Genomic DNA, 13,102 nt, shown 5'->3' with positions numbered 1-13,102 from the left:
ACTGTTGGTAGGAAGTGAAAGCACTACACAAAAATGAACTAAAAATATTATAAGTAAATGAAATATCCGAAATGAGCTCAGCAAAGGTCTCCAAATGTAGCCAGAGTGAACATTAGTGCCCAGAGCCTTGGGGACTGAATACTCGTAAGCCATTTGAAAAGGTAGCTGCACAGAAGACAGTGACATGAACAATTGTGCACAGCACTATCATCAGCAGAGAATGAGCACATGTGGTAACTCAGCAGCGTGTTGACCGAATAGGGTCCAGAAAATCTCCCGGGTTAGCATGAGTGTCATGAGTTATGATGGCGCACCTGTAGAACACCCCACAGGGAAAGCCTCTGCCACATTTAACTCTCACACAGATTAAGGATGAAGGTCACACTATCTGCCCTCCTGGCAGAGCGCCATCATAGGGTAACTCCTGACCCACAAGCCACGGTGCCGGTATTTAGGATAGGGAGGGTCTTCTGAGCCCCCTCCTTCCATGGTGACCCCGAGTTGGGCAAACCTGGAAACACAGACAGCAGCCTGCTCAGAACCTAAAGCGCCAAGAGGCCAAGGAATTGGGCAGCGATGCAGTATACCAGATTTAAGTAGCATAACTTATAGACATTATTATAAAATGAAGTGTAATGGAATAATGGGCGAGGTCACCGGATATAGGGGGCATGTGCTGGGCTCAGGTGGAGTGAGTATGAATGGTGAAAGTGTTGTGGGCTTCTTGGCGCAGTCATCAGCTGAAGTTATCTCTCTGTTACAAAATGCAAATGCACAGTGAGATATGCAAATATTTGATGAACTCATTCGGTAAATCACCTTCTACAATCTGTGTATATATATATATATATATCTCGTTCCCGCACAGTGATCATACAACTTATTCTAAGGGTTAGCTATCCAATGGAAGAGCAGAACTGTGGTTTGGCATTTGATAGCAGCCTGCATTTTTAAAGACTTAAAGACAGAGCTCATTTTGATGTAATAGTTTTTTTGAGGGCTGTTCGCGTCTGTCTGTGGTGGCCTAGTGAGGGGTTTTAATATCGCATCAAGGACGCCTGGCTGTGATGCTGCGAGAGGTACAGTTGTGGTCAGCTGGTCCTTTCCATAAGTGTGTTTATGGCCGGTATTTCATAAATCTCTTAACTTCAGGATGGTTGGCGAGTACACTTTGATCTGTGGCTTCTAATTTGGGGATCAGGGCCCCCTAGAATTCTCCTTAATGAAGTTGTCCTGAACATGTCATGCTCTGATCCTCTGACGAGAGATGGGTCATTCAGCTCCTGCCAGCTCCTGCTCCAGGACAATGGCACGCGATTCCAGGCAGTGGGAGGGTGGGGCTTCAAGTTCAGGGGCAGCACCGAGCCCCTGGGGTAGAAGCTGAGAAGGTATCCCACGTGGCTGCTGCAGAGCCCATCCCACGGCATTTAAACTAGTCACAGAGCTGAGGCATATCCATTTTAGACTTCGAATATATTTTTTTCTATTCACTCCTGAAAGTCCTAAACTGCTCTTGCGCAGACATACTGACGAAATGAAACTCAAAATGGATAACTGACCAGGAACTGCTCGTAAACGGCCTCATAAGTCTTGTTTTAGTTATCAAGGTAACATAGAGGACTTCTGTTGTTTCTCTATGTTCAAGTGACATGCCCCATGCTGCACTGAGGGTAGTCCGGTTGTTGAGCGATATCACGGCCACTGTGTTGTGGGCTGCACGTGGATACATTCCCAGCCCGCTTGGCCTGGCTCTTGGTCTCTATGCCAAAGGCCCTGGGGAATGGGGTCCACAGGGCCCACAAAATATTATGAGAAGGAGGGCCACACAGCCCTTCTTCTAAGGAAAGAAAAATAAATCAAATCAGGCATCTTGCGGGAGGCCCCACCCCCTCCCTGCACCACTCTGCAAACAAGCAACCTGGGTTATGGGATTAAGTCCCTTAGAATCTTAGGGGCCTTAGGGGCCAACTAGCCCACCAGGTACCTCCAGTAAGCCCCACACAGTGGGATTGCTGATAGGTGGTCCGAGGCCACACCCCTTTTTACACCACTCTGCAAACCCGCCTCTTGGCGCACTGTCAGTTGGGCAATGAGGTCCACATGTGTCCTGAGGACCTCAGGACTAAATTGGACTTCATCCCCTGAGCAGCAGTGCGCCAGGTGGCACGTTTGAAGAGTGGTGTAAAAAGGGGGCATAGCCTCTGACCACTCTTAGCAATCCATCTGTGAGGAGATTACTAGAGATAACAGGAGGGCTAGTTGGCCTCACGGGACCCACAGGAGGCAAGGGAACTTCATCCCCAACTAAGAGCGCACCAGTAGGTGCATTTGCATAGTGGTGCAGACAGGGGGCGTGGATTGCGTGCAGCTCTCAGCAATCCAGCTATCTGGTGCTTACTGGAAGCGTCAGGTAGGCTAGTTGCACCCTAAATACCCCCAGCATTGAAGGGGACTTTAATCCTCACCCAGAGCACATCAGCGAGCACGTGTGCGCAATGGTGGGCAAAGGGGGCGTGGCCTGCTATGAAAACTTACCAATGCTGCTGTGTGGGACTTACTGGAGTTAATAGGAGGGGTAGTTGGCCACCAATGACATCCTTGGGACCAACTAAACCTCCTGTAACCTCCTGTAAGTCCCACACAGTGGTATTGCTAAGAAGTCTTTGGAAGCAACGCCCCCCTTTCTCCACAACTTTGCAAACGCACCTCCTGGCACACTACAGGTTGGGGTATGAAGTCCACTTTACTCATGAGGGACTTTGGGGACCAAGAAGCAATCCTGGTACCTCCTGTAAGTCCTACGCAGCAGAATTCCTGAGCCCTGGTCGGAGGCCCAGCCCCCTTTCTGCACCATCTGCAAACGCAACTACTATTGTTATTGTTATTGTTATTGTTAACAGATTTCTTGAGCGCCTGGCTGCCCGTAAGCGTCCCCGCGCTGAATAAGTACAGATAGAATCTGAGAGGAAGATTTTATGGGAACAGCCAGGTTTTAGGTTTACGTTATAGTTATAAATTACCATTTAAAAAACCTTATAAATTCACTGAAAAAAACCATAGGTTTCAGGGACATTATAGTTAGTGAGGACTTAACCTTATCAGCAGATGAGTCATTTGTTTAGTCTGAGTTATAATCCTGTCATAGTGCTACTTACAGCATGAAGGGGGAGAGAGAAGTCTGCATCTATGCCAACCTCAAGTTTTTGGGTTGACAGAATATGGCATACAGAAATATTTTATTACATAAATATTGGTGCCCTAAAATTGTTTACAAAAATATCATCACTTTGAGGGTCAATTTCCTATTAATACCTCCAATGGGTCAGTAAGAAGACTGACTCAGACCTTTCAAAAGGCCCAGAAGATATTTGTTTAGAGTCATGTAAAACTTTATTGCAATCAGACCAAGTTTTTGATTCTCAGATACCCGACAACAGGTCAGGAAATTGTGAAACTTACCAGGAAAGTTCTCCAGGGGAAGACAAGCGTCAGAGTAGCGCCCGCTGCAGACCAGAACAGCATCAAAGATGGCTGTATCTTGCTTACCACCTGTCTCTGTCATCACCTCCCACTGGCCAGTGGTAGAGAAGTCTGCCCGTTTCTTAACACTGCAAACCTTGGTCTAAAGTTAAACAAACACAAAAATATTTGAAACATAATGTTTACATTAGCAGTAATGCTAATTAACACATTCATTGAAATCTTTATAGTCATTAGCTAGGTTCTTCAGAAGGCACCCATTAAATGCTGATACAGGTCATCAATCTTCAAGGAGCACATGTTTTAGAGAGACAAAAGAGATAGTGACGAAGTTGGCATAGTCATATGGTATGGCTGTGCTGACAATGGAGCCAGAAAATTGTCCTCTGCCCTCTTTATGTATGTTTGCTTGTTGCTTTAGCCCATAAGCCGGAGTGAGGTTTAATCATTTGCATTATTGACCCAATTCACATATAGTATTGCTACAGTGTTAAGCCGTTTGAGGTTTGTTAAAAAATGTATTGTTTAAGTAACCCTGAAATTTATTTTACTGACTCTTTTCCATCAGTAGCATATACTTTTGGGACGCAATAGAATCCGTAATTCATAAGAGAATCCTGTTCAAGCTTATCATGCTATGCACAGGAAGGGTACACAGCTAATTCAGCCAGGGGCAGCTCATTAATTTGAGCAGAGGAGCATCACCCCATAAGCCCCAGAGCTGAAAAATAAAATGGCAAAAAAGTTTATTTATTGGCATTTTTCAGCATCCAAACTGCCAGGACGGGGCGGGCCATTGTTGCAGAGTGGCAGCAGCAGGGAGCTTTGCGCTAAAGTTTAAAATGCAAACGTCTCTTTGGCCAGCCAAACATGCTAATTTTAAACTTCTCTAACCTAGCTGGATTAGAGAAAGTGCAGGCCTTCAGTGCTCTTGAGAGCCCTGAGTGTGGCTGCTCCCTCAAATCCTGGTGCTTCTCTCATGCTGTGAGAGTGGCACCAGGATTGGGTTGTGCAGTTTCCTAGGCCCGGACTTTGAGAAGACACCCGAGGGAGGAGGATGTCGCACTGCAAGCCTGGAAAGTAAATCAATTTTTTTGTATTTATTAATTTATTTTTGTGCCCCCGCCGTACCACCCTCAGTACATACCAGTTGCCACTAAATGCAGTGCTTACTAAATCCAAAAATTCTGAGGAGATCGCCACACTTTGGGGATCAAAAGCTTCGGCCCCAGAATCAAGAGAGCAAGATCTGGGGGGCACCCCTTTGCCTACTTAGCTCCTAAACTCTGGTACGCCCTCCCAGTAGATGTTAGAAGGAACAAATCAGAACTCAGCTTCAAAAAGCACTGAAGACTTTTTTTTTTTGTCTTTCGTTAGGACGCGCAATTTGAGTCCAGAGCTAATGTTGTTCCTAGCACTGGGGTGCCTATTGGGTAGCCATGCACTCTACAAACCCCACAGAATACAATAGCAGAGGACCACAGTAATACAGTGGTCCTCCCACCCCACCAACCCTGCAGTTCTTCTCTCCCATTTAAGGGTGAGGGTATCATTGTATTGGCAGATCCTCAGTTGACTACGCTGATGGCAACCTCTTACCTTGTGATACACTGCCATGGGACTAATGTGCCATTGTGGCGGTTTCCGTGCCCTTCTGAGGAAGAGATGACGTGCATTCATTTACCCTGCCTGTGTGGGATATCTTATTATGTTTATAGAAAACAAACTCCTGATATTACAGCTTCTTTTCCTTAAGCAAAATAAATGTTATGTAGCCACTTGGCAATCCTGTTGTGCTGTGAAAGGAGCCACTGCAGCTATCTTTAAAGCACAGAGGACCCTGATAAGGCAGACTGGGATTTCTAAACAGGGCCAACGGCCCTCCACCAAGGTTGCAGAGGCCATACACTCTGCCCTCTGAAAGACCAGTGGCCTGCCTGCGAGGGTCTAAATGACCCTAATAATCAGAAATCCACCAAACTGGTTGAAGTATGGTATTCCATTTACAATTGCTAGTACTGGTACTAGCCTAGCTGAAGACTCCCGAAATGCAAACAATGTCTGCTGACACACCTGATCACAATCATCAAGTTGCAGAGAGGGATAGCAAACGTGAGACATCAGACTCTTTAGACTCTGATGACATCATAGGATTGGCAGTTTTTCCTACATATAGGCCCTCATTATGAGTAGCCTCTGTTAACGCGGGGTTTCTGGTCTCTATTTACTTTACCAGATCCCAAATCATGTCGACTGAATCGTTGGTACCTGTCATTGAGTAAAAGATAATCTACTACTAGGTTAGTCAATTAAGAACTTACACCACTCTAAATAACCACTGACCAGTGATAAAGTTTAAAGATTTAATATAAAGTCAAAGATAATTGAAGATCCAAACTTCTCAAGATAAGGTTTAAAAGGTATACTGGTATCACTATAAACATAAATTCTTTGAATAATCTGAGTCTACAAAACAGAATAATAAGTACAAGTTCGAAAATCATCAGAGTTGCCAAAATGGATACAAGTTGCAACTTAAGAGTCATTACAGAAAAGAAAATTCTGTTAGTCTGTCCCTACACTAGACTAAGTGACATCCCTACTTAACAAGATCTTTACCCCAAAAGGTGTCAGCCGTGGTGTCTTCCTAAGAAGATCACGCACTTCTCTTTCTCTCTTCTGTAAATAGGTCTCTTGTGATCAGCCTATCTGCCTACCCCACCGCTCTCTTAGACTTCCAAAATCATCTGCTCTGCTCTCTTCCCGGGTCGCTTTCCCTAATACAAAATCACATTTCCAATAGAAACGCCCCTCGGGACGCCCCTCACGTGGTATCGAATTTGGCGGCAGACTCCATGATGGTACTCTTCAAGACCCTCGTTAAAGTTGACCTTGGTTCCCAGGCTTCTTCTCCAGCGCGCTGGTACCCCCTGAAATTCCTGGAAACTCCTACAGGCCTGCGCCAAGCGCCACTGAACAAAGCCCCATTCATTTCAACTGATTAAGACCCCTCGCACCTGCATACAGGCTGTCCTACAGTGGGCCTCAAATTCCAGACTCCACCATATCTATAGGTCATAAAACATATGTAAAGCACAGTACTTGGCGCCTCTCGACTTCTTCTCTAACGAGCACATTGCAGATCAAAGAAACAACATTATCTGTTCGGGCCTACTTGATTTACATGAAGCGGGTCCCTGCACTCTGAAAACATTTAACTTGATTTAAACCGTATTCTCAACTAACACACGTTTCTATAATGCAACACATCTATAAAACATATATTTCAGTACTAAGTTCAATAATACCTTTAGATGAACAATGTCAACCCCACCTCACATTATTTTAGCAGCACGTTTAGATTTACTGTGAATTGCCATGAGGCCTACACATTTCAACTGGTTTGCAAGACTCTACTTTTCTCTTACATGATCACTTTAACATGAGAACGTGAGGTTTCCATATTCATTCTAACATTTCTATATTAGTCTTCACATTGCTATGATTATTGTTATTCTACTTGAACACTCTATATTTTTCACTACTGAGTATAAGACACTCTTGTGCTTAGTATATGAAAACTAACTACGTGCTTGTAAATATGGTGCACTCATACATTTTTCAGATTTGTGCTCTCTCAGTCCCCCCTTTGATGACTTTCAGGAGTCATCACCATCAAAACACCATCTCTAAAATGTAGGACTCTTCAAAGTGAAGTCATGGCAGTACCATTTCTTTTCATTGTCTCCAATGCCTTCAGACTCTTATATTGTGTATCTTGCATCGCCGTTAATCTTCTCTCCTGTTCTCTCATAGATCTCTGCAACCTGTTTGCTTTATACCATTGATACAAACGCACCAATCCCCACAAAGTGATTACACAAATCACAATTATGATGATGGGTTTCAGTATGTACCAAACGATACCCTTTCCTAGGTTGGCAAACCAACCTCCAACTTTACCCATTCCATGACCTACTTTTTCCCACACGTTTATTTTTGTCAGATCCTCAATTTCGTGGTGAATTGCAGTGATGTTTCGTATGTATTTTTCTAAAGGTTTTGAATTGTCTGGAATGTAAGTGCAGCATTCCTGGACCTTCAAAGCCTTGCAAACTCCTCCCTCTTTGGCTAACAGAACGTCTAGAGCAAGTCGGTTCTGAAGAACCATTGCCCTTATCGATTGCATCTCACCCTCCACCAGCATTAATGATCTAGCAGTACTGGCAGATAACCTATCTACGACTGTAGCCAATCTTCTAATTTTGATGTCATTCAGTATCAATCCCAAGATAGGGAATGCAGCACCAAATACATCCCCAATTACCTCTTCAGCACCTAACCCTTTCTTTGCTGTATCCTTTCTTCCTTGGTCCAATCTGTTTCCCATTGTCCTGAAGCCTTTAGAATCTTCTGCCTCCTGTATCTAGTATCTACCTGCCCTATAAACTTTTTCTCAATTTCTGACACTTGACAAGTCAGATTATTTCTTCGGGCATGTGAAGTATCTAACGTTTTCCATGGAATGAACCATTTCTGTAATCTGTCTTCGCTCTTGTAATAGTCCCACTTGTTCAGATGCTTGTAATTTGGGACCTCTGGCAATGTCGAGTCAAAATTCGAGAAATAATACTCGAACCCATCTCGTCCATAGAATATGCTTAACAACAAACTACATGTGATTCCATATGTCAATGGAAGATGATGGTATCTGATACCCTCATCCACCGAAGCTGGTAATTGCATACAAACGTAGCAATTCTTCGCCTCCATGACATCAATGTATTCGTAAAGCAATTTGGCATAAGCATTTGACCTAAAGTTCCCCTTTGATTCGTCAACATGTAATCTTTTGATCTCAGCATCTAACAAAACCTTTTCTTTCTCAGTGTTTTCTCTTTTTACCTCAGCAACAGTGATAGGCTTTTGTGTTGATGCTTTCTTAGTTTATAATCTCGTCTTTGTTTCATTTTCATGTCCCACTATATATGATACAGTAACTACTAAAACTATAAGAGAAATCACTACCCCTAAAAGTGTGCCAACTATACATTTTGCCCTGCGGTTCGGGTTGCCGGCCTCCATGTCTTCAAACAGTGTAGTTTTAGGTGTTCTTCTAGCACCAGTTTCTCCTTCTCTCCGAACAAAGTCTCTCTTTCGAACAGCGTTTCTCTTTTGAACACCTGGAAGCTGACAGTTTACTCCGCAAAACAGTTCTAGAGTCCTGTAAAAATAGACAACCCTAGCCCTTCTCCTTCCTCTAAAAGGGAGTCCCTATCATTTTCTTCTTCCACTCGGCGCTAGGTTATCTTGCAACAATATTTACAAAGTTCTTTTCAAAGTCTTTTATCAATCTGAAACTATGAGTGTTCCAAGAAGTGACACTACGTCTTCATAGATGTCCATACGAAGAAGTATTCCCTCAAATTCTGGGCAATTCTTACAACAACATGGAAATTCGACTGTCTCTAGGATTATTCTCCTTATTTCGCTCTGGACAAGTGGACGAACAAAGTGAAGAGTTAAGGTTTTTTCAATCTCCACTCCTGGTACTATCAACTCTACATCCACAGTTACAAAGGGGTCCGTTCTGACCAAGATCACTTTCTTCACCTTCCCAGTTCTGCGCCCCCTTGAAGACATCAGCAACAAGGTATTAATCCAAGACAATGAGTGTTCCAAGAACTTCCACTACTCGTTCAAGCATTTCCAAACGAAGGAGAGTTCCCTCCAATATTGGATATTGTGAACAACAAACCGGAAAATCAACTGTTTCTAAAATCAATTTTCTGATTCCGCTCAGGAGAGGAGGATAGGTGATGTTGAGTGTCAGCAATCTTTCGGCCTCCACTCCTGGTAGCAGGAACCTTAATTGCACTGTGATAATTGGTTCAATTCTGATCAGGCTCACTTCCCTGACCCTCCCGGTTCTGTGACCCACGGACATCTGCAACGAGGTAGGTCCAATCAGGAGTAGAGTACCTTCTGCTAGGCACTCGCACTCTCCTTGATCTTCTGGGACCCTCCTGGGCTTGATCCTGGGTATCTTCTTCCGGATCTGAGTCTTCGGATATAGGAGCAAGCGTTTCTTCCCGAGCAGACCTCAAGCTCAGCCTCCTCCTTCTTTCCAGCCAGGTGGCTGCTCCACACCTTGTTCTCCTATTTCTCGTCCTCACACTCGATTCTTGATCACTCTGATACTGATCTGTGTCTGAGTCGTATTCACTGCAGCTCTCTCCTTCAGTTGCGTCTTCGGTCTCACTGCCGTCCTGCCTTCCTTCCTCTTCAGGATCAGATGCGTTCCCAACTTCTTCCGACACCCCCACAGCTTGACTGGTCCCCTCTTGGGATTCTTCTTCCCCGACTGGACTTTCGTCTGGGAGAGGAGCTGTTTCTTCTAGAGGTGCTGAAACCCTCCGAGTATGGGATGCATGGATCCAATTTGGCAGCCCTCCGCACTTCACCGCGGTATTCGTGATCAGGATTACCTGAAAGGGCCCACGCCAACGTACATCTAGGCAGTTCTTCCGGACGTGTTTCTTGATCAGCACCCAGTCCCCTGGGCTCAAATCATGACACAGATTCCTTGATGATGGAACTTCAGCCGCCTGCACCTGAAGGGACACAGAATGGATGGCGTCAGACAGTCCCTTACAATAATCCAAGATCAGATCATCTGTAATATTCAATAGGGCAGCAGTTGGAACCGTAGGAAGTCTCATGGCCCTCCCCATCAAAATCTCGTGTGGAGAGAGACCTGTCCTCCTGTCAGGTGTGCTGCGCATGCTCATGAGCACTAAAGGAAGAGCATCTGGCCAACTCAAAGATGTGGATGAACAGACTTTAGCTAGTCGACTCTTCAGAGTGCCATTTACTTGTTCCACAATCCCCGAGGCCTCTGGTCGATAACTACAATGCAGTTTTTGATCGATCTTTAATGCAGAGCACAACATCTTCACAATTTCGCTGTTAAAATGTTTTCCTCTGTCCGATTCCAGAGAGGCAGGCACCCCGAAGCGTGGTATCAACTCCCTGAGCAACAGTTTGGCTACTGTGAGTGTATCGCACCGGCGTGTAGGGTATGCTTCAACCCACCTGGAAAATATGCATACAACCACCAAAACATACCTAAGGCGGTTGATTTTTGGCATTTCAATAAAGTCTAATTGCATTCTATTGAAAGGCCCCCCAGACCTCCCAATGTGACTCAGTGTAACTGGTGTTCTTTTCCCTATGTTTAATTGTTGGCAGGTAACACATCGCTTACACACTGATTCTGCCGCTATCCTAAATTTGGGGCAATACCAAGTCTGCCTAAACACTCTCAGCATAGCATCTCTTCCTAGGTGTACTGGACCATGTATTTGTCTTGCCATGGGATTTGCTAGTTCCTCAGGTAACACAGCCCTCCCATCTGCTGAAATCCAAAAATCCATCTCGCTTCTCACGCAACCTGCTATTTCCCATGCCTTTTTCTCTGCTTCAGGTGCGTTCTCCTGCATCACTCTTAAATCCTCCCAAGTGTCTACTGTTTCCAACATCATGCTCAATTCTGTCTTCTCTTCCGCCCCATCTATTTCTACCTTTGTGAAGGAATAGTCCTGCTCCGCACAATAGCGGGCGACTTCATCAGCATATCGGTTACCTTGTGACACAAAATCTGTATTCTTAGTATGAGCTACACACTTTACAATCGCAATGGCGGCTGGACCTTGCAATGCTTCCAGCAACAGCCGCACAAATTCTCCATTTCGAATGGGCGAACCAGAAGAGGTCATGTAACCTCTCTGAGACCACAATTGCCCGAAATCGTGAACCACACCGAAACCATATTGGCTGTCAGTGTATATGGTGACTCTCCTTCCGCTACCTGCTATACAGGCACGAGTTAATGCAATGATTTCTGCTACCTGTGCGGAATGTACTCCTTCCAGGCAAGCGGCTTCCACAACTCCAGTAATGGTGCAAACAGCATAAGCTGCTCTCAACCGACCAGTATCATCTCTTAAACATGAGCCATCAACAAAGTAAATCTCATCAGGGTCAGACAACGGCTCATCCACAATATCTGGTCTGGGCTTCGTGCATAATTCAGTCACATCAAGGCAATCGTGGTCTTCACATTCTTCGCCTTCTATTACAGTAGGTAGTGGCATCAATGTAGCAGGATTCAAAACAGAGCATCTTTTGAGGGTCACGTTCTCCGCAGCAAGGATAACTTGCTCGTAGCGCGTGAGCCTACTATTGGTCAGATGCTGCGTCTTGGTCCTGGTCATTAACAATTCTACTGAATGTGGTACATACACCACTAACTGGTGTCCCATTACAATACTCTCACACCTCTCAATGCTGACACCCGTTGCAGCAACGGATTTGAGACATCCGGGCAACGCTGCGGCTACTGGATCTAATGTAGCCGAAAAGTATGCAACTGGTCTACGGGCATTTCCATGGGTCTGTGCCAAGACTGACAAAGCACATCCCTCTCTCTCACAGCAATAAAGTGAAAAAGGCTTCTCGTAATCGGGCATCCCCAGAGCCGGAGCGCGACACAAATCGTCTCTCAGCTGCAGGAATGCCACTAGGCATTCATCGTCCCATGGTACCGGATCACTCACCTCCTTGTGCGTCAGTTTCTGTAAGGGTTTTGCTTTCAGTGAAAAGTTAAATATCCACTGTCGACAATAACCAACCATTCCTAGGAACATCCTAACTTCTCTCTGTGTCGTAGGCGCATTCATCTTCATTATCGCCTCAATCCTATCTGGAGACACCTTACGTTTTCCCTTTTCTAACCGGTGCCCCAAATACTGTACTTCTGTCAAACAGTACTGTAACTTGCTCGGAGATACCTTATGTCCATTTTCAGCTAAATGGTTCAACAAGGCAACGGAATCTGTTTTACAAGCTTCCTCGGTCTCTGACGCAACAAGTAGGTCATCTATGTACTGGACCAGAACTGAATTCTGCGGCAGTACTAGATTTTCGAGGTTCTTCTTCAACAACTGGTTGAAGATGGATGGACTGTCTGTGAATCCTTGTGGGATTCGACACCATGTTAAAACGCGATCTTCCATTTTAAAAGCGAAAAGGTACCTGCTCTCCTCATCCAATGGGATTGAAAAGAAGGCCTGGCAAAGATCTATCACTGTGAACCATTCTGCTTTGCATGGTATCTGAAACAGTATCACTGATGGATTCGGTACCACTGGACAACACGAAACAACTATATTATTAATTTTTCGAAGGTCCTGCACTATTCTGAATTTCCCACTAGGTTTCTGCAAACCCATAATCAGGGAGTTACAAGGACTTCCCACGATTTCTTTTAGTATTCCCTGCTGAATCATTGACTCGATCACAGGCTTTATTCCTGCAATCGTTTCCTGGGACAATTTGTATTGCGGTGTTCTGGGAAACTCGGCATTTGGCTTTACCATTATTTTCACTGGTTCTACCCCCTTGATCAATCCTATTTCCTCGCCTGTGAAATGCCATACCCCCGACGCCACAGCATCTCGTAGGTCCTGGGGAAGATCTTCTACAGTCAGAGTAGGATATAGTTTTATGCAAGATTTTGAATTGGCTACCTTGAAGGTAGCGTCATCGTCTGTAGTCTGTA

At 44.8% G+C, this 13,102-nt stretch overlaps 1 protein-coding gene across 1 annotated transcript in view; it reads right to left on the bottom strand.

Annotated features, from left to right (window-relative positions):
- The window catches only part of LOC144754771 (flavin-containing monooxygenase 1-like), a 531,164-nt gene that overhangs the window by 340,607 nt on the left and 177,455 nt on the right, over positions 1–13,102 (bottom strand). Inside the window, exon 3 of the mRNA XM_078642974.1 lies at positions 3,460–3,622. Coding sequence (XP_078499100.1) covers positions 3,460–3,622 — 163 coding nt within the window. The remainder of the gene's footprint in view (positions 1–3,459; positions 3,623–13,102) is intronic.

This window comes from Lissotriton helveticus, chromosome 1_1 (assembly GCF_964261635.1).
Source record: "Lissotriton helveticus chromosome 1_1, aLisHel1.1, whole genome shotgun sequence".
NCBI lineage: Eukaryota > Metazoa > Chordata > Amphibia > Caudata > Salamandridae > Lissotriton > Lissotriton helveticus.
Note: the sequence above shows the minus strand (reverse complement) of the source record. Positions and strands in the feature narration are given on the sequence as shown.